Genomic DNA, 22,500 nt, shown 5'->3' on the forward strand with positions numbered 1-22,500 from the left:
GGTTTGTTAGGTTATCTCGTCTAGTCTAACTTTAACTTATAGTAATCTATCCCCCCAAAAAATAGGTGTGTTTTCTTTTTATTTGACTCTCTCTCTCTCTCTCTCTCTCTCTCTCTCTCTCTCTCTCTCTCTCTCTCTCTCTCTCTCTCTCTCTCTCTCTCGCTTCGTGCCATCTTATTTATTATTTACCTTTCGTTTTCTCTCATTTTTCCATTTTTTTTGTTTTCTTTTTAGTTTTAGTCATTCATCTTTTTATTAATTCATCTTTCCATTTTTATGCTTTCGTGTTAATTTCATCTCTTAATTTACATCTCTCTCTCTCTCTCTCTCTCTCTCTCTCTCTCTCTCTCTCTCTCTCTCTCTCTCTGCTTCTTTTAATAATATTCACATTTTCATTCCCCCTTTCCTATTTCTCTTTTAATCTTCTGACTCTTTCCTTTCTTTTCACTTTCTCACTCTTCCTCCCTTCCTCCCTCCCTTCCCTGCCTCCCTGCTAACCACCCGCCCTCCTCCTCTTCCTCTGCTGGTGACATACCCTCGGGGGGATGAGGGGGAGTGAGGGGAAAAGGAGAGGGGAGCATTAGGTCGGGGATTACTATTATTAAATGCTGTGTAAATACTCCCTTTAGTTAATGAGGGGACGACTGTGGGAAGAGTGCGTAGGGAAACAAGGGAAAAGGGAAAGACGGCATGAATGGGGAATAAAGGGAAGATAAAATAAGAAGTGATAAATAGGAGAATCAATAAATAAAGGTATAAATGAGTTACTGAAATGAAGATAAGAGGAAAGAAGAGATAATGGCTTAACACATACACACACACACACACACACACACACACACACACACACACACACACACACACACACACACACACACACACACACACTGAGAGAGAGAGAGAGAGAGAGAGAGAGAGAGAGAGAGAGAGAGAGAGAGAGAGAGAGAGAGAGAGAGAGAGAGAGAGAGAGAGAGAGAGAGAGAGAGAGAGAGAGAGAGAGAGAGAGAAATGTAATCCATTAAAAAAAAAACTATAACAAAGAGAAACGTAAAAAAATGCAACAAATAAGAAAACAAATATGGAAAGAGAAGAAAAAGCGAATAACTGCAATGAATAAGAAATAAAAATGAAACAGAGAGAGAGAGAGAGAGAGAGAGAGAGAGAGAGAGAGAGAGAGAGAGAGAGAGAGAGAGAGAGAGAGAGAGAGAGAGAGAGTGACCCTTGCATTTTCGATTTTTTCCTGTCATGTTCTAAGGATCATTGGGACTTAACAAACCCTCTCTCCTCTCACATTTCTCCCTTCCCCCTCTCACTCTCCCTTCCCTCTCTCCCTCCTGCAGTACAAAATCCAGCTTAAGAAGATTTATATTTATTTCCTTCATTATTCACCGCCTTTGTTTTCCTTTATCCACTCTCCCTTTTCCCTCACTTTTATCATCGCGTCTTCCTTTTCATCCCATTTTTCCTTGACGACACCAAGAATCACGAGGGAAAGAAGGCAAGGAGCGAAAAAGATGAAGTGTATTTTTCCTTCTTTGATTAAGCAGGAAAGCGTATCATAGGAAAGCAAGAGGCGAGTTGAAGAGGAAAACACGAGGAGGAGGAGGAGGAGGAGGAGGAGGAGGAGGAGGAGGAGGAGGAGGAGGAGGAGGAGGAGGAGGACGTTACAAGACCAGAAGGGAAAGAAAACAAGAGAAAAAGAAGAATACAAGAGGAGGAGGAGGAAGTGGAAGAAGAGGAAGGCAAGGAGAGAGTTTACGAGGAAGACTAGGAGGAGAGGAGAAAAAAAAAAAAAAAAGAAGAGGGGAAAAGGCAAGGAGAGAGAAAACAGAAAACGAGGAAGAGAAGAGAAGGATTCAAGAGCAACAGAAGAGGAAGAAGAAGAGAAAAGAAGATGGAAGAGAAGGAGGAGAAGGAGGAGATAGAGGAACAGGAACAGACGAGAAAGAAGGCAAGGAGAAAGGAAGAATCAGAGGAGAAGGAGGAAAAGAAACGGAGGAAGAGAAATTAAGCTAAATAAAGGAAAATCCAAGGAGAAGAAGAAACAGGAACAAAAGAAGAGGAAAAAGACAAGGAGACTGGAAGAAGAGAAGGAGGAAGAGAAAGAAAGCTAAAATAAAATGAAAATCCACGAGAGAAACACAAAAAATAGAGAAGAAAAACCAATAGGAAAACAAGAGGAGGAATCAAGGCTAACAGAAAATGAGAAAGAAGAGAAGAGAAGGCATCAGTAGAAACATAACAAAGAAAACAAGAAGCGGAGACTGAGAAACAAGCCACAATACAAAAAAATCCAAGAGAAGGTCAAGAGAGAAAGAAACGAGGACACAAGAGGAACACGATAGGAACACAAGAGGAACACAAGAGGAAAACAAGAGGGGGAAAAAAAGAGGAAAGAGTATGAGAGTTTCTGAAGTGCCGTGTGAGGAAGCCGTTTGTCTGTCATGCAGGGAAGTCACCCACACACTGACAGTAATGATGGCTTATCACTGCCTGTCTTTACTGTGTGTTTTTGTTGGCACGGTTCTTCTGATTGATTTATGGCGAAGCAGGGGATGGTGATGGGAAGAAGAAGAAGAAGAAGAAGAAGAAGAAGAAGAAGAAGAAGAAGAAGAAGAAGAAGAAGAAGAAGAAGAAGAAGAAGAAGAAGAAGAAGAAGAAGAAGAAGAAGAAGAAGAAGAAGAAGAAGAAGAAGAAGAAGAAGAAGAAGAAGAAGAAGAAGAAGAAGAAGAAGAAGAAGAAGAAGAAGAAGAAGAAGAAGAAGAAGAAGAAGAAGAAGAAGAAGAAGAAGAAGAAGAAGAAGAAGAAGAAGAAGAAGAAGAAGAAGAAGAAGAAGAAGAAGAAGAAGAAGAAGAAGAAGAAGAAGAAGAAGAAGAAGAAGAAGAAGAAGAAGAAGAAGAAGAAGAAGAAGAAGAAGAAGAAGAAGAAGAAGAAGAAGAAGAAGAAGAAGAAGAAGAAGAAGAAGAAGAAGAAGAAGAAGAAGAAGAAGAAGAAGAAGAAGAAGAAGAAGAAGAAGAAGAAGAAGAAGAAGAAGAAGAAGAAGAAGAAGAAGAAGAAGAAGAAGAAGAAGAAGAAGAAGAAGAAGAAGAAGAAGAAGAAGAAGATGATGATGACGATGAAACAAAAACATGAACAAGAATAATAAAGAAAAAACACAAGAACAAAAAGTCCAACAAAAAAAAACACACACAAAAACAAACAAATAATCAAAATACGACAAAAGGAGAGAGAGAGAGAGAGAGAGAGAGAGAGAGAGAGAGAGAGAGAGAGAGACAGAGAGAGAGAGAGGAACAAAGGGCCAGCGAGAGGGGGAGGCGGAGGTGGAGACACAGACTAGCGTGATACAGTAATCAATTGTCTCGTTAGTTGGTCGAGACACATGGCGGTGCAGGTGTGTAATTACTGGAGACAGGTGTGCGGGGAGGGCAGGGCAGGGGAAGGGACGGGAGAGGAGAGAGAGGGGGAGGAAGGAGCTGGGGAGAGTGAGGAGTGAAGGAAGCGAATGAAGAAGGAAGGTTTGGGAAAGAGAGAGAGAAAGATAAGGAAGAGGGAAAGGTGAGTGAAGAGACAGGATTGGAGGTATAGAGGAAGGAAATGATGGTAAGGAAGAAGAGAGAAAGGCGAGGGAAAGAGAGGGGAGTGAAGGTAGGAAAAAAAGGGGAAGGGGAATATTGAGGAGAGGGGAAGGTGAGGGGAAGACAGGGGTGATAGGAGGACACGTGATATATAATTAGCAAAATGGTGATATAAATAAAGCACACACAGTCCCCACCAAGCAAAAACCAAAGTGACGTGCCATGCAACACGAGGACTGGTACAGGGAATAGAAGAAAAAAAATAATAATAAAAAATACAAGTCGAAAAGAAAAAAATAGAACGAAATAGAATAAAAAAAGAGGTAAAAATAAAGATATGGGCAAATTAATATGTGAACATCAAATCGATCAGCCAAATAAATAAACAAATAAAATTATAAAATAGGACAAACAAAAAAAGATAAACACATACAAACAGACACACTAACAGCATATCAATCAATCAAATCAATTAAATCACAAATACAAAACAACACACACACACACACACACACACACACACACACACACACACACACACACATTAACCTGTGAAGCAAAACCCCAAGCAGACACACAGACGCGCGGGGGAATCAGAGGGCAACAATAGCCTCGTTAGCAGGACAAACAAGCGACCACCGAGACACTACAACACCCATTTACAACCCATGACGGCGCCACTGCAATTAGATCCGACACTAACCGTTAGCCTGGAGGAGGAGGAGGAGGAGGAGGAGGAGGACAAGGAGGAGAAGGAGGAGGAGGAGGAGGAGATGACAGTAATAGTGGTACGTATTATACTTGTGGTGTGTGTGTGTGTGTGTGTGTGTGTGTGTGTGTGTGTGTGTGTGTGTGAGAGAGAGAGAGAGAGAGAGAGAGAGAGAGAGAGAGAGAGAGAGAGAGAGAGAGAGAGAGAGAGAGAGAGAGAGACATACATACAGGCAGGCAGACAGACAGACAGACAGACAGACAAATAGACAGACAGACAGACAGACAGACAAACAGACAGACAGAAGGACAGAAAGACAAACAGGCAGACAGACAGACAGACAGACAGACAGACAGACAGACAGACAGACAGACAGACAGACAAACTGACAGATTGAACAGATAAACAAAAGGATAGAAAGACAGACAGACAGACAGACAGACAGACAGACAGACAGACAGACAGACAGACAGACAAACTGACTGACTGAACAGACAAACAGAAGGATAGAAAGACAAACAGGCAAAGAGACAGACAGACAGACAGACAGACAAAGAGCATACATTCCGTTGATTGGCCTAATTAGAGGAGAGACATGAGAGAGCTCGAGGAAGAAGAGAAGTGAAGAAATAAAAAAAAAACAGAAAATGTAACTGGAATAATGTACAATAAGAATGCAAATAGGGAATAAGAAGAGATAATTGTAAATAGGTGAATGGGAACGAAAAAAAGAGTAATTGCAAGGAAGTAGTTATTATAATGTTACAAGAATATATTTTTGCACATTCTTTTTCACATCAATTAGAAACTCATCCTTTCTTTTATATTCGTTATATTTCTAAATTTCGTCTGCCATTTACTTCCTCTTTCCTCACCTTTAGTAACATTCTCTCTCTCTCTCTCTCTCTCTCTCTCTCTCTCTCTGACCTTCCTTTCCATTACTACATCTTACTTCCCTTTAGTTCCCTCCTTCCCTTCATGCTTTCTTCCTCTGACGTAAATTAGATTTCACTCACCCACACACCCACCCACACATACACACACACACACACACACACACACACACAGCTCCCCCCTCCCCCAACACACACACACACGAGCACAGGTAACATCACAACTTCAGAACACCTGTAATGTCACGTACAAACAGGTGAGGCCGTGCTGCTCGTCGCCACCTGTCCTCCCTCGGGCCGGTGGGGAGAGCAAACTTTTCTCCTGTTACGCGATTGAGAACTCATGCGCCAATAACATTACGCGCTGACGTTATGTTGTTTACGTCATGACCTTTACTGTGTTTGTCTTTCATCACTGTAAGAAGTAGGGCGCTGGGGAGGGAGGGGGAGTGGATGAGAAAATGGTCGGGTGAAGGAGGGAGGGAATAGTAGCGGTTGGAGACAGAAGGACAGAGTGTTGTGAGGCAGGAAAAGGGAGGGGAGGGAGGTGATGAGGACGGGAGGAAATAAGGCAAGCTGGAGAGAGGAGAGTGTGCTGGGAGGGAGAGGAGTAAGTGAACTGGGGAAGTGGAGGGAATAGTGACGAGTTGGAAGAGAAGGACGTGTGTGTTAGGGAGGTAGGGGAGGGAGAGAATGAGGAAGTGATGACTGGGGAAGTGGATAGAGTAGGGGAGACTGGAAAGAGAAGGAGAGACGGATAGTGAAGGAATAGATAACGAACAGACAGAAGGAGAATGTGTAGGAAGGAGGGTAATTTCAGAGTGGGGAAGGAGAAAGGAATGATGAAAGAGAGGAATGAGGGTGACGAAGGAAGGAAAAAAGAATGAAAGATAGGGAAGGAACAGTAAAAATACAATAATAGAAGATAGAAGAAGGAAAGGACGAAGGGAGGGGCGGGGAAGGGAGAGTGAGGATGGGAGGGGAAGTGGCACTGACTGGAGATAGGGAAGGAGGAAAGGACAACAGATAGAGGGTGAAGGAATGAAGGAAGGAAGGAAGTAGCGAAGTGAGGAAGGAAAGAAGGAGCCGTCGATGGAATGGAGGGGTGGCTGGAGAGGAGGAAGGAGGGAGGAGGGAGGAGGGAGGAGTAGAGTGGGTGATGGACGAAGGGAAGGATGCGGTGAGAGTGAAAAAGAAAGGCAGGAACGGGAGAGGAAATTCATGAAGGGTGGAGGAAGGTTAGGGGCAAAAGATGAAGGAAGAGGAAGAAGCGGAGAATGAAGCACAGGCGAAGGAAGAAAGGAGAGCGGGGAGGAGGATTCAAAAGATAAGGAAAAAAGAAAGGGAAAAGCAGAAGGATGGAAGAAGAAAGGAAAATGGAGAGAATGCTGTATGTGGATGGCGGTGGAGGAGGAGGAGGAAGACTGTGGAGGAAGTTTATGTGGAGGAAACGCGAACTCTCTCTGCTAATTTCTTTTTTAGACTACTGTAGGAAAAATCTTTGTAATTAGATTATATCCAAAAACTGCGTCCCCAGTCATTTCACGTTGGGTGGTGAAAATTCCTGACCGTTTCGTGCTATTGAATTCTGATTTCGAGATTAATTAATATATTAATGAATTATTCAGATAGACTAAAAATGCAAATTAGTTAACTGCGATAAATTCATTTCCGTCATAACCACTACCAATCTCTCTCTCTCTCTCTCTCTCTCTCTCTCTCTCTCTCTCTCTCTCTCTCTCTCTCTCTCTCTCTCTCTCTCTCTCTCTCTCTCTCTCTCTCTGCATTTTTATCAACGGATAGAAAATTAAGTTTACAACAATATTGCGTATGAGCGGTCTGCAAAATACCATCATCACCACCATCATCACCACCATCATCACCACCATCACCACAACCACCATCAGTCCGGACAAAGAACTACCCACCACAAGCTGCACACTCCTGTAGGTGCCGCTCGTCTATTCCAGGATACCCCAAGCAAAAATTTTAGATGCCTTTTAATATTGATGAATGGTAAAAGCACTGGACAATAAAATTAAATGTGAATGTGGGCTTTGAAGGCACCACGACTACCACTGTGCATTCTCACGCCCATGAACGAGAATGTACTGAGTGTTTACTGCGTGCAGCGAGACAACACTGACGGTAGTAGTGCATTATAAGAGTTATCAAGATGTTAAATTAAATGCGTGGGATTTCTGTCTTTAGTAATTCTCTCACAATACTCTTTTTTCTGTATTTTGTTGCACTTAGCCTGATTCCCTCTTACGCAAAAAATAACTAAGACCGTAAGTCATCACGGTCATATAGCACCAGGGTAAAGACGAAAAGGAGAAAGACAGAGAGAAAGTAAGGACGGGGATGCTAGGGGGAAATACGTAGTTATATTTCATACAGGGACTGCCTCGTGTAGACCTAGTGGCTTCTTGCAGCTTCCTTTATATTGTGTTCTGAGGTGGATGACTAAGTGCGTTTAAAGAACATGGATGAGGTAGTACGCTGAGGAATGAAATAACTGTCAATAATAAAACTGGGGGGTCTCTTAAAGGATTTTTCGATGGAAGTTGACCCAGTATCAGAAGTTGACAAGAGGTTATCGGACAAAGGCAATAATCATATGAGTAAGTCCTTTCCGTCATGTGACACTGGATGACTGCACATATTTCTTTTCGATGGGATTCTTCATCTCCTAAATATGTTAAAAGACTGGACGCTTCACTCAACACTCGCAAACCTTCGCACGTCAACTTTCATGGGATCTTCGTTAAATGTTTCGCGTGTCAAGCTTAGCATTGCTGCGTGTTGCGTGAGGCCCGTAGCAGAAGGGGGAAAGAATGAGGAGGAAAGCTTCTGTTGGGCTCGAATACTGTATTGTGATGGATATTACTACTATTACTATGAAGATTTGATTTTTAGGAGGACAAATGACTTAATATATTTTTCCTTTTTTTTTTCCATACATCTTTCTCCCTTACGTATGAGAGACAATCAGTCAATCCATCAACAGCTTACAACTTCCGAGCAGCTTTTTGTCATTATGTTATATTAAGTCATTACGCATAACGAACTGCACTTTGATGTATCCTATTTATAACTTTACTACTTATGCCATCAGAGTGATTATTTATGTATCAAGTTAGATAATTCAGTTAAGTTAGGATAGGTTGGTTAGGTTATGTAAGGTTAGGTTAGGTAACGTTTGGTTTGGTTAGTTTAGGTTGGGTTGGGTTAGGATAGGTTAAGTAAGGTTAGGTTAGGATAGGATAGGATAGGATAGGTCAGGTTAGGTTGGTCAGGTTAGGTTAGGTTTGCTATCAGAGTCATTATCTATTTATCATGTTAGATCATTCGGTTGTATTAATGCCATGACAATCCTCGCAGGGGAACTGTGGAGAGTGCGTATGAAGAAAATATACACGACTCCCACCATTATTGTTTGAAGAATCACCATCGCCACTATCAAGCCAGCAACCCATCAACACCATCCACTCTCCTCCAGCACAACCACCTACACACACACACACACACACACACACACACCATCTGTATACACCATTCGCTTTCATCACCATAACCACATATAAATAAAACAATAATCCATCCACACCGTCCACCCTTCTCCACCACAACCACGTACGTAGACCAGTCATCCACGTACACCATTCCTCCACACTAATAAACCACTCATCCACTATCCCTACCATACTCAGCCAACCATCCACTACATCCATCCACCACCACAACCAACATATTCTTCCACCACCACCACCACCACATACTAACAAACCAGTCATCCACAATCCCCACCATACCCAAGCAACCATCTACCACCACCACCACCACCACCACCACCGCCACATGCAGACGCCCACAGCCGCAGGATACACGCTCCCTAACCCCCCGCCCTACCGCCCCCTACTGCTGGCGCGTCCCCCCTTACCCCCGCCGCCCCCCGCAGCACCACCAAGCTAGCTGTTAATTAGAGTCGTAATTGTGCGAGTGTTTCAATTAAGAACGCTTCAGTGCTGGATCAATTATAATGACTGATTAATTCAGCTGATATGCGAAGGTGGATTATAGCGGCAGGGAAGAGGGGCGTATCCGGCACTCTCACCACTTATTGATTAGTGGAACAGGTGCAGGGAGGCAGGGAGGCAGGGAGGAGGAGCGGCAGGGAGGGAGGGAGGGAGAAGGAATGAGGTGCTTACAGTGGATTTGAGGGAGGGAAGGTGTGAAGGAGAGGTAATTGGAGAGACGGAGAGAGAGAGAGAGAGAGAGAGAGAGAGAGAGAGAATGGTGCGTCTCTCTCTCTCTCTCTCTCTCTTTCTCTCTCTCTCTCTCTCTCTCTCTCTCTAAAAGCGCCTCTCTGCCTCTTCTTTCCTCCCTAGTAAACAAGCACCTTTTCCTCCTCTCCCTCTTTCCTCTCCCGCCTTCCTTTCCCAAACAAGACCCTAATTTCCCTTTTTTTTCCCTCCTTTTCCCTTTTTTCCTCCCTTTTCCTTTACTTTCCTCCTCCCTTTCCTAGATGAGAGACTGAGAGACAGCCTCACCTCCCATACCTCCATCTTTTTCCTCCATTCTCGCCCTCTGTCTCCCCTCTCTCCCCCCCTCCCCCACTTTCAATGTGGTGGTGATGCAGGTCAGCTATTGGTGGGGAGAAAGTAATGGGATGTGATGTCCTAATGGTGTCCTTCCTTCTTCCCCTTAGTTCACCCATAAACTCATTCCCTCATTCTCTCTCTCTCTCTCTCTCTCTCTCTCTCTCTCTCTCTCTCTCTCTCTCTCTCTCTCTCTCTCTCTCTCGTTGGCAGCGCACTCAATTTTTCTCACTTTCGTCAGCTTTTAAAACATACAGAGAGAGAGAGAGAGAGAGAGAGAGAGAGAGAGAGAGAGAGAGAGAGAGAGAGAGAGAGAGAGAGAGAGAGAGAGAGAGAGAGAGAGAGAGAGAGAGAGAGAGAGAGAGAGAGAAAGGAATAAGACAAGGATTCAAGACTAGAAAAAATACAAGATAATGAAGTAAAGGAGTAAGAGAAACAGCAAGAGGAAGATAAGGAGAGAAAGAAGGAGAGAAGGAAGAAATAAGAAGAGAAAGAAGAAGGGCAGGAGCAAGAGACAGCGAGAGGAAAGCAAGGGAGGGTAGGAGGAAGGCGGGAAGGTGTGGCAAGGAGAGAGGGAAGAGAGATAATGAAAGGGAAGCAAGGACAGGAGGGAGGGAAGATGGAGGGAGGAAAGAAGGAGCGAGAGAAGGGAGAGAAGGAGTAAGGAAAGGAGAGAAGGAGAGGAGGGAGGGAAGGAGTGAGAAGAGAAGGAAGGGAAGGAATAAGGGAAGGTGGAGGCAAAAGAAAGGAGGGAGGGAAGGAAGGACAGGAGGGAGGCAAGGAAAGGAGAGAAAGGAGGAGTGAGGAAAGGTTTTTAGGTAAGGAAAGGAGGGATGGGAGGGAAAGAGGGAGAGAAGGAGTGAAAGGAGAAGGAAAGGGGAGAAGCAAGAGAAGGAGAAGGCAAGGAGAGAAGAGAGACAGAAGCAAGGGAGGGGAGATGGAAGCAAGGAGGAAAGGAGGGAGAAAAGGAGTGAGGAAGGGAGGAGGCAAGGAGGAGGGGAAAGGGGAGGCAAGGAGGCAAGGAAGGGGAGGGAGGAAAGCAAGGACACGATGGAGGGAAGGTGGAGGCAAGGAGGCAAGGAGAGGAGGAGAGAGGGAAGGGGTGAGGCAGAGGGAGGGGAGGGAGGGGGGCGGTCACTATGGGTCTAATGAGGAGAAACTGTGATAATTGATTGTGTTGAGGACTTGAGTTGCGTCATTGCCAAGTCTCGCCAGCGGAGCCACACACGTCGTCATTACTCACCTTGTTATAACTTAATTAATACACTCACAGGTGACGGGGGGAGGTGGGAGCACCCGGCCCGGAGGATGAAGGAGAAGGAGGAGCAGGGAAGAGGAAGAGGAAGGAGAAGCAGACGGATGAGGATAAAGGAAGATTGTGGAGAAAGGGAAAGGACGAAATGGAGGAGGAAGAAGTGGAAGATGAGAAGGAGGAGGAGGAGGAGGAGGAGGAGGAGGAGGAGGAGGAGGAGGAGGAGGAGGAGGAGGAGGAGGAGGAGATAGCACAAAGAGGAAATGAAGGAAGAGAAAGATAATGGACTATGAGAAGGAAGGTAAAGAGGAGGTGAAGAAGAAAGAGAAGAGACTGAGATGGTGGAGGAAGAGGATGAGTGAAACAGAAGGACCAAGGGATGAAGGAAATCAGGGGAAGGGACAAGGGGAGGAGATGGAGGGAGGAGGAAGTAGCTAAGGAAAAGGAAAGCTGAGGAATAAACGAAATGAAAAAGAAAAAGAAGGAAACGGAAAAAGTGCAAAGAAAAGTAGGTAAAACGAACGAAAACAAACTATAAAACGAAGGAAAAACTCGCTTATTAATAGACCATGAATATTTTTCTTTTTTCTCTGTTATTCATATATTTTCCTTACTTCAATTACTCATTTTTCCCTTATTTTTCTTTACTTTTCTTTCCGTATCCACGACTCGCCTACTGATCTTTTCCAACTAAAACAACAAAAATCAAGAAATATCGACACAAGCAACACAAAAATAAAGACATGAAATTAAGATAATCCAAAATTTCATCACAAAACAAAAATACGAAAAAAATAAAACAATACAAAACAAAACACAGAAATCAACGAAAACAAAAAAAAAGACAACACACGGGAAAAGGGGAAAAAGAAGGAAAAAATAGGCAAAAAAGACAAATAAAACAGAAAACAACAACAAAAAGAACACAGAAAAAGGCGAAAAGAAGAGAAAATTAATAGAAAATACGAAGAAGATTTGGAAAAAGGAAAAAGACGGGAAAAACGGACGAAAAAGAGAAAGAAAAAAGAGAAAGAAGAAAGAAGAAAATGTATATAGCGAGGATGGTCAAAATGAGGTAACTTCAAGTCGGTGGACGCGGGGAAAGGCAGCTCTTATCCCTGGTTGCTCCGTTCTCGCCAATTGTAACGCCATTTGCCGGGTTAATGGCGGGAAAACAAGAGTGGGCCCTTCTCCGTTTCCCTGCCCGCTGCCAACTCCGACTTTATTTTCCCTCTCCGCACCAGGAAGAGAGAGAGAGAGAGAGAGAGAGAGAGAGAGAGAGAGAGAGAGAGAGAGAGAGAGAGAGAAAGGTTGGAAGGTACGGAATCGAAGGTTGGATACTGTGTGTGTGTGTGTGTGTGTGTGTGTGTGTGTGTGTGTGTGTGTGTGTGTGTGTGTGTGTGTTTGAATCTTACTATCGTGTGTCTCCTGGGAGTGTGGCCCTGCACCTGCATAATTGATGGCGGCTGTTAGGTAGCGAGTGACGGTAATTAGCGGCGTCCCCTGCATGGAGTGAACACTTGTGGCCCGCCTGTGCTGTGTGTGTGTGTGTGTGTGTGTGTGTGTGTGTGTGTGTGTGTGTTTACGTGCGTGACTACTGGAACTTCAGGTGACAAGGTGGCGAACCTTTAGAGAGAGGAAAGAGTGAAAGTTGCTGCTTAATTAGGCTTTACCTGCTCCTTTGTTTCCTTATGTGTGTTTGTGTGTTGGTTGGCCACTGCGCGCGTTACTGACCTACACACACACACACACACACACACACACACACACACACACACAATTCAGTGACATTACGAGCTTACTGAATACTGTAAACATTAAAACAGGTACATACAAACAAACAGACAGACAGACAGCTCCATCTCCTCACCTGTACTCTCACTTCAGGAAGGTTGACCTTGAGTGCCAGCTCCTCCCTGGAATACACGTCTGGGTAGTGGCTCTTCTCAAAGGCTCGCTCCAGTTCGTGCAGCTGGTAGGTGGTGAAGGTGGTGCGGTTCCTGCGGTGCTTCTTCTTCGCGTCCGAGCCGAGGTCCTGTGTCCCCTCTCCGCCCAGCCCGCCATCACCGCCGCCGCCTCGTCCATCTCCTGCTCCCCCGCCGCCGCCGCTGCCGCCGCCGCCAGTTCCACGAGCGTCCTCTGGCAGGGATAATGCTGTTAAGTCTCCATTCTATTTCTTACATTTCCTTATTTTCCCGTGCGTGGCTTGACAACAGCGGATGACTCAATGCTGGGACTCACTCCCCAGGGCCTCGTCCAGGGCGCCTCGGGAATGTGTGCCCTTGTTAAGAGGCTATGAAGGGAGGTTGTGTCACGTGGCACCTTCAGGATGCCTACTGACTGCCACAACAAGCTAGGGAGACAGTGCTATGAGATGCCATGAATGAACAAAATGAACATATGACTGGCACCACATTAAACATGTTGTAATGTGAATGAGAAACTAAAATATGAAGGAAAAATGCGAAAACATGGAAAATGAAATAAATTAATAAAAAAAAAAGAATCATTACCAGAACTATTAATAACAATGAAAAAATATAAATGTCATATTATTTTTAAACATTGTTATGTCTGTTAAAAAGACAAGAAAAAACGCAAAAACATCAATAACGAGACAAAAGACAGCAACACTAAGTAACAAATCATTAACAAAACAATGAATGGTGACGAAAAAATGCATCACTTGTTCGCTTTTTTTTTTCTTCGTGAGTGCGTGAGTGTTTTGTTATGAGTGTTATTTTTGTTATTGTTCGCGGCCAAAGTGGCGGGACGGCGCGCGAGTGAGCGAGTTCATGGCGGCAGTATGGCGGCCACTCGCCCAATCACGACACTTCCGGCGCACAAAAGCAGCGATCAATAAGCAATTTTGTGGCTGCTGTTTCGTGTTCCGCCGGTCAGCTGTTGTTGGCCACACTGCTGGTGGTGGTGGTAGAGGTGGTGGTGTTGTTTTTATTGTTGGTAGTGTTATTGTTGATGTTGTTGTTATTGTTGTTGTTGTTGCTGTTGCTGTTGTTGCTGTTGTTATTGTAGTAATTGCTGTTTACATTATTACAGGTATTGATTATTATTTGTGATCATTGGTGATGATGATGATGACGACTGCAATGACGACGATGGTGATGATGATGATGACGACTGCAATGACGACAATGATGATAATGATGATGATGATGATGATGATGATGATGATGATGATGACGACTGCAATGACGACAATGATGATGATGATGATGATGATGATGATGATGATGATGACGACGACGACGACGACGATGATGGTGATAAAAATGATGATGGATAGAAAGATGAATACTGTTCTTTCTTCCTCTTTCTTTGTTTCCCTTCATTTCCTTACGTCTCTCCCCATTCACTAGTCCATCACGGGCAAATACAACAGGTTACATAGTTTAGCTTTCATATTCATGCCAGATTTTTGTCAATAGGTAACCCTTTGCTTATGCTAATGGTGGTGGCGGCAGTGGTGGTGGCGGCAGTGGTGGTGGTGGTGGTGGTGGTGGCGTGTGGTAGCAGGTATGAGGTGGTGCACCTTATTAGGACAGTACAGGTATATGGGATAGCTGGAGGGTGAGGCGTGCGCTGGGGAGATGCTATCAGACAGAGAGAGAGAGAGAGAGAGAGAGAGAGAGAGAGAGAGAGAGAGAGAGAGAGAGAGAAGGGGGTAATCTTAAATCAACACCTGTTCTTTCACCTGGGTGGTCTGCCTCTTCAGTGTTCAGTTAGGGCAGGAACCACCACCACCACCACCACCCACTCCACGACATTTCCTCCCTCCACGATCTCAAGACGACTAGGTGAGTGACGCAGGGGTGACGATGAGAATGAGGTGACAGGCGACGATTTCTAATGACACAACTTTATATAATCCATTACCTTTTAACACTACCAGCACTCCTTTTCTGACCTCCACTACGGCCGGCACGATAAAGGCTTAACTAGACAATCTTTTGAACGGATTTTTTTTTTTTTTTTATGTAAGAGGGGTTCTGGCCAAGGGCAACAAAAAGACAGCAAAAAAAGGTCCACTGAAGATACCAGTCCCTAAAGAGAAATGGCTCCCTAAAAAACGAAAATCCAAAATTAAGGGAAGTGTCTTGATACCGTCCCTCTGACAAAACTTCCCAAATTTCTTCCTAATCTGCGTTTAAAAGTTACGGGTCTTTTTCCAACAAAACCACAAACGCCACAAACATCTTCAGACAGCACCGCAGCAAAGCGATCTTAACTTCGCTTAGACCAGTGGCGTTAGTGATCTGTCATTTAGTGGACAAAGAATAAAGGGTAAGAAACGAGAATTTATGGGGGTAATATTGATTATACTTTTCCTCCTCCATTCCGTTCTTCTTCCTTTCTCGTTTTTCGTCTCATCTTGATTTCTTCTTTGGTTATAATATCGATCGTGCAAAGAACATCAAACCAAAGTATGCTAGGGTTTCTTTTAATTTACAAACCTCAAGATGATATTAGATCCATTGGCGTTTTGAAGCTTATCACCTCGAGACTTCAGTTACATATAGATTCATAAGCCACGTGAAGCTCTGAGCAGTGACGTGGCGCTCCCCAAGGTATCGCGTGTCATAGCAACTTCCACACTCTCGTAATATCATACCGCCGATCGTGTTGTGGAAATAAAGGCGAAAATAACACCAAACTCCTATATATGGCTGCTTTTACTGCCAGGATACAGCTTCTATGGCATTGGGGTCGTACATTATTGCTATCACGCCATTACTTTCTCTTATGAATGATCTAGCTTTCGTGTGTGGTGATAAAGCTAAGAACAATGATGTCTTTATATAACCACGTGTCGTTACTTAGACTGTTGACGCCACCGGGGAGTGTTAGTTGGCTAGCCGCTGCCTGTGTATAAGACTGTCTTTGCTGTTCTGAATGTGACACCAAGGATTGATTGGCTAATGTAAGGCACCGCAAAAAAAAAAAAAAAGTTACATTGAAACCAAGGGAAATAAAAAAAAAAAAAATGCAGGCAAACCTAGAAAAAAAAAAATTAATCGTGCAAAGAAATCGACGACGAAGGAAACTTATAAAACCATGTGGAAAGATTAGAAGGCGTGTGTCTGTAGATTAGTATTGGTTGTCGCTGATGATGATGATGATGATGATGATGATGATGATGATGATGATGATGATGATGATGATGATGATGATGATGGGGCAAAAGTTAACGTACCAAATTTCAACGCTATCTAGTGTGAGAACATGCAATGTAACATTCTTTTTAAATGCCCCCCCCCCCCCTCTCTCTCTCTCTCTCTCTCTCTCTCTCTCTCTCTCTCTCTCTCTCTCTCTCTCTCTCTCTCTCTCTTTTTTGTACACGTGCACACACACACACACACAGACTAACGCGCTACGACACACTGCTCATGTTGCATCTAAGGTCTGGACTGATTGAATTATAGATTTGCATTTCAATTATTATTTTAACGATTCGCGCGTGTATCTTCTCGTACTAAGCTGTTTGGATGCCCTCTTCTCTTCCTTTTTATTTCCTGAGTTCCCTGCGTTCTGTCTTCACTTCGAGGAGGAAGGGGAGGGAGGGACAGAGAGGAACAGCTGGTAACGTGATGCTTTTAAAGGAAGTTGTGGAGCTTTTTGCTTGCTGCCTTCCGTGTAATGAGTGGTGGTTATCTTGTACTTTTTGGTGCTGCTGGTGCTCGCTCTCTCTCTCTCTCTCTCTCTCTCTCTACAACAGTATTTATAATAATAATAATAATAATAATAATAATAATAATAATAATGATAAAATAAATTAAAGTACGAGCAGTAGTAATTATAATAATAATAATAATAATAATAATAATAATAATAATAATAATAACAATAATAATAATAATAATAATAATAATAATAATTATTATTATTATTATTATTATTATTACATTAAAAATGTTAATAATAATAATAATGATCATAATAACAATGATAATAATAATAATAATAATAATAATAATAATAATAATAATAATAATAATAATAATGTTATTATTATTATTACTATTATTATTATTATTATTATTATAATATGATGAGGAGGAGAATTTAATAGTTATTGATATGAATTACGTCGTGGTAAGTTTTTTCTTTTATTAATTTCTTACATTATTTACATTTTTATCACTCGGTGCTGTTTTATGTATGATTTGTTCCCGGTGTCTTTTCAAGTTTATCATGTTTATTCACTATTTAATTTTATTTATTTATTTATCTATTAGTTTATTTATTTTTGCATATACCATCTACTTTCTTACCACTCTTTACTTTAACGCCTAAGATTTATATGACAATACAATACTGCATCTTCTTCTCCAGGCGGGAGTCTGTAATGTTCATTCTTATTGAGTTTATCGTGTTTAACATAATTCTTTTCTTTAATTCGCTGCGTATATTACTGACATCTTTTCCTCTCTTTACTTCAATGACTACAACTTATATGCCAGTACTATCCTGCATTCTTTTTTTCAAGCTAGAGTTTATCATGTTTATCTTAATTCTTTTCCTTTTATTTGCTGCGTGTACCACTTACATCCTTTCCTTTCTGTACTTTAACAACAACGAGTTATATGTCAATACTCCTCGGCTTCTTTTTTTCCAGGAGGAGTTTATCATGTTTATCTTAATGCATTCATCATTCCGCACACCCGTGGCTGCCAGCAAATTAGAGGAGTGTTTATCGGAGGGCGAGTCGAGGCACGAGGGCGGTGGGCCGGTGCCTAATGGAAGAGCCGCTGGTGGTGTACCCAAAGGCGGCACCTGGAACCTCCACTCCTGAACCTCCATCCTTACTACGCCCGGCCCGAGAGGGGAAGACTCCGAGGCGAGATGCGGTGATGATAAAGCTCTCGTGTGTTCACTAATAGGCTAAATACTTCTAGCTTATCTCCTTAATACGCCGATAAAGCCATGTTTACAATGGATTTCAATTATACGGCTATGTAAAATGTCACCTCCTATCAGGGTTAACAAGTGGCCTGCCCGCCGCTCCGTAAGCCGCCTTTCACAACGTTTCACCGCTTGTCATTTTGATGTGTTCATTCATGATTGGTGGCGAATAGGTGAAGAGGCAGCAGGTAGGAGGAGCAAGTGGGAGGATGAGAGGAGGTGAGCCGGAGGGAAAAGGGGTGAAAGGGGTTTTTAAAAGGGTGAAGTGAAAGCCATGATAACGAGTAGATTTTCGTGTATCTACCAAGAATGTGTAATTGAGTTATTGAAGTGCTCACCGACAGATGGTCATGTGAAGGAGGGATGGAGGAGCAAAAAAAGATAACGTAAAGAAAAAAAAAAAAAAAAACAGACGCATTCAAGGATAAAAGAAAAATACGCATTCCAGTCCAAAAAGGAGGCATGTTAAAGAAACTCAGGCATTCCTTCGACTTTTTTTTTTTTTTTTTACAAACCAAACAGCCAAACCCGAGATTACTGGTGTATAGACGAGTGTATCTTGCAGTATCCAGAGAACTTCACCATCATTATTCATTCTTCATATGAAAACACTTGAACCATATTTATCATTAGATTTAAAGTGATAATTTGATACCTATTTCTCATCACTATTTTTCATTTCAGAAGAAGAATAATAAATTACAGATGTTAATTTCAAGGATGTCTGCAGGAATATGTATGTATATAATGCAGGAACGTTTTTGTTAATGAATGAGTATATGTTTCTATAGATGAATGCATGTACGTACGTATACACAGATAGAGAAAGATAGATAGATTTTTATTAACCACAAAAACGAAAAGATTAACGAGATATAATAAGTGCAGTTTACGTTATGGCCCATATAAAACACACACACACACACACACACACACACGCTAAGAAACACACACACACACACACACACACACACACACACACACACACACACACACACGCTAAGAAAAACACACACACACACACACACACGCTAAGAAACACACACACACACACACACACACACACACACACACACGCTAAGAAACACGCGCACACACACACACACAAAAAAAAAAAAAAAAAACATCACACACAAAAAAATCAAAGCCCCATCATCCCATTTGGCCTCTATCGCCGCCAGACCGCCACGCCGCCGCTGCCCCACAACCAAAACAAGAACATCTATGCACTTTTAGCTTCCAAAACACAATCAGCATTCCTCGGGCCGCCCTGGAGAGAGGAGGGAGGGGAGGGGAGGGAAGGGAAGAGAAGGAATAGAGGGAAGGGAGGGAATTGAGGGGCTTCTGAGCATCCATAAGAGGAACATCAAGAGGTTCGGCATATCAGAGGTGGTGGTGGTGGTCCCTCTCTCTCTCTCTCTCTCTCTCTCTCTCTCTCTCTCTCTCTCTCTCTCTCTCTCTGCTCGTATAGTTATTTTTTTTATTTCATCATTCTCTTCTCTTCCCTTCTCTTTTCTTCTGTTTTATTTCATGTTCGTATCTCTGCTTAATTAATTAATTAATTAATTCTCTCTCTCTCTCTCTCTCTCTCTCTCTCTCTCTCTCTCTCTCTCTCTCTCTCTCTCTCTCTCTCTCTAACAATAAAGGTAAAATAGAGAGAGAGAGAGAGAGAGAGAGAGAGAGAGAGAGAGAGAGAGAGAGAAATACCATTGAGCGAGATGAAAGATATTTCCTTCCATAGCTTTCTTGAAACACCTGTACGAAACTCCCTCTCTCTCTCTCTCTCTCTCTCTCTCTCTCTCTCTCTCTCTCTCTCTCTCTCTCTCTCTCTGGCACGTCTCAACTCTCGATCGATGCTTCTCATACTTCAACACCTGCCTCTCTCACTGTCTTCCTCCTCTCCCTCTCCCTCTCTCTCTCTCTCTCTCTCTCTCTCTCTCTCTCCTCTTCCGTCCCTCACAACACCTAAGTTTCCTATATAGTTGACAATCCCTCCCCCCTCTCTCTCTCCCTCTCTCTCTCTCTCTCTCTCTCTCTCTCTCTCTCTCTCTCTCTCTCTCTCTCTCTCTCTCTCTCTCTCTCTCTCTCTACGCCCTCACTAACTTCTCTCTTCCTTCCATCTTAATCTAACACACCTTAATTCAGCGTAACTCAGGCTGTTAGCGCCACGGCCAGGTTGATTGAGTTATAATGTGGAGTGCGATATAATTTCCTCACATCATTAGAGGAATGTTCAGGTAAGTGGATTATATTTGCCGAGTAACTATTGTGGAGTTGAAGCGCTCTCTCTCTCTCTCTCTCTCTCTCTCTCTCTCTCTCTCTCTCTCTCTCTCTCTCTCTCTCTCTCTCTCTCTCTCTCTCTCTCTTTATATTGATATGTACGACTGGTGTTTCTTTGTTTAGTTTTTTCTTTCGCTTCTTTTTAATTTGTTGTTTGCAGTTTTCCTCAGGTTATGTAAGGTTAAGTTACGTAAAGTTAGGTTAGGTGAAGCAAGGGAAGGTAAGATCAGGTTAGACAAAGTATGGTAAAGTTAGACAAGGATAGGTAAGGTTACACTAGGAAAGGTAAGGTTAAACTAGGTGAGTTAAGGTTAGGTTTAGTAAGGAGAGGAGAGGAGAGGAGAAGAGAGGAAACTTAAGGTAAGGTGAAGTAAGGTTAGATTAAGTTAGCATCATTTTTCATTCTCCTCGTAACATCAAACACATGGACGTTTCAACACACACACACGCACACACACACACACACACACACGCACACACACACACACACCTGGCTAATTAATGATTCTCTCCACACTTCGGGTCGCTCTCTCCATTAAGGCCGATAATGGACACAAGAACACTCAGTAATAGCCGATAATGTCTCTCTCTCTCTCTCTCTCTCTCTCTCTCTCTCTCTCTCTCTCTCTCTCTCTCTCTCTCTCTCTCTCTCTCTCTCTCTCTCTCTTTCTCTTGAATCATTCACTACTTCCATTCTTAGCTCCTCTATCTATCTCCTCTTTTATCTTATTTTTTTCTCACTTCTTTTTTCACACTAATACTTATTTATCTCTCTCTTCCTCGTTTGTCTTTAAATTTTTCACATTTTCTTCTTTCTCGTTCGTTTTATTCTTCCACTCTTTCGTAGCAAGCGATCCCCCCCCCCTCTCTCTCTCTCTCTCTCTTAACCGCACTCTTCCTCGCTTATCCGAACCGTCATCACACATCACACGGCGGGATAAGAAGCATTCAAGTCCTATTTTTTTCCCCAACCTTCCCGCCGGTCTGGCAATTTCTTAATGGGAGGAGGTTCATAATTAGCGAGGAGAGAAAGCAAGGGGAGTGTATTCTGTATCTCCTACTTATCACGGTCATTATGCCGCTCTCTTCAGATGAGGCGGAGATGAAGCCGATAACGTGACGGAGGCTGGAAGGGAAAGCAAGGAAGGAGCGCTGAGGTTCTCAAGAGTGGAGTGACGAAGCGAAACGGTGACCTCCTAAGCCTGAGAGTGAATTAAGTGGCGCAAAAGAACACCGACACTGGTATGAGCTAATCTCCATTAACACACAGTTGCTCCTTTGTCTTCTTATCTGTGTTGGGGATTCACCGTGCAGCGATGGATGTTCGGCGTCTGATACTTGCAAGAATGGAAGGTTGGATGTATATTTTTCATTGTTGTTTTGGAGGAATCGTGTGTTATAAGTGAATTACATACTGCATTCAGATTTACCTTACTGTGATGGATGCTAAGTGTTCGATACTTGCACGAACAGGAGATGGAGTGTATATTCATTTGTTGTTAGTGATGCAATGCGAGCTATGGGTGAATTGCCAGTACTGCATGGGGATCAGCCGATCTGTGATGGATGCTAAATGTTCGGTACTTGTGAGAATGGTATGTTTGGTGTACGTTACTTCCTTGTTACGGATGAAATGCGTGTCACTGGTGCGTTTTCAGTAATGGAGATTTGCCGTGTTGTATAAGAAGTTAGACGTTCAATACTTATTAGAATAGAATATTGAGTATATATTAGTTTTGTTCAGGATGAATGTACTACAAGAACATACGAATATAAGAAAATAAGGGAAGGTGCACCAAGCCGTCTGGCCTATATGTGGCAGTCCTTGTTTGAAATATACTTGATTATTTCAACTTATTTGTCTAACCTTCTTTTAAACCTTGGATGAGGAGTGTTGGTATCGTTATCATAACGCAACTAAACATAACATATCCTCAAGAATACCGGGTAATATATAGATCAATTCAGTTTTATGCATGAAATGTTGCGTTATGTATGCAGGACCGGATTATCAAATGGGATGTATTTATTCTTATTTGAAATCTATAAAGATGAGTCTCCTTTATGAAAAAAAAAAAAAAAATACATCAGTTGGGAATGTTTGTAAGATGTCGAGATCCTTCCAAAATTTGTTGGCTTTGTAATCATTACTATCATCATCATCATCATCATTACCATCATCATCATTTTATGGGGGAGACAATTAACGGGCTTTTTTCTTGAATTTGTGTTTTGCGCTTTGGTCCTCTTTCCTTGTGCTTAAAAAAAA

The 22,500-nt window shown here is 42.7% G+C and overlaps 1 protein-coding gene across 1 annotated transcript in view; it reads right to left on the reverse strand.

Annotated features, from left to right (window-relative positions):
- The window catches only part of LOC135116218 (retinal homeobox protein Rx2-like), a 77,500-nt gene that overhangs the window by 17,032 nt on the left and 37,968 nt on the right, over positions 1 to 22,500 (reverse strand). The window contains 1 exon segment of the mRNA XM_064033567.1: positions 12,901 to 13,169. Coding sequence (XP_063889637.1) covers positions 12,901 to 13,169 — 269 coding nt within the window.

This window comes from Scylla paramamosain, chromosome 30, assembly GCF_035594125.1.
Source record: "Scylla paramamosain isolate STU-SP2022 chromosome 30, ASM3559412v1, whole genome shotgun sequence".
Lineage (NCBI taxonomy): Eukaryota > Metazoa > Arthropoda > Malacostraca > Decapoda > Portunidae > Scylla > Scylla paramamosain.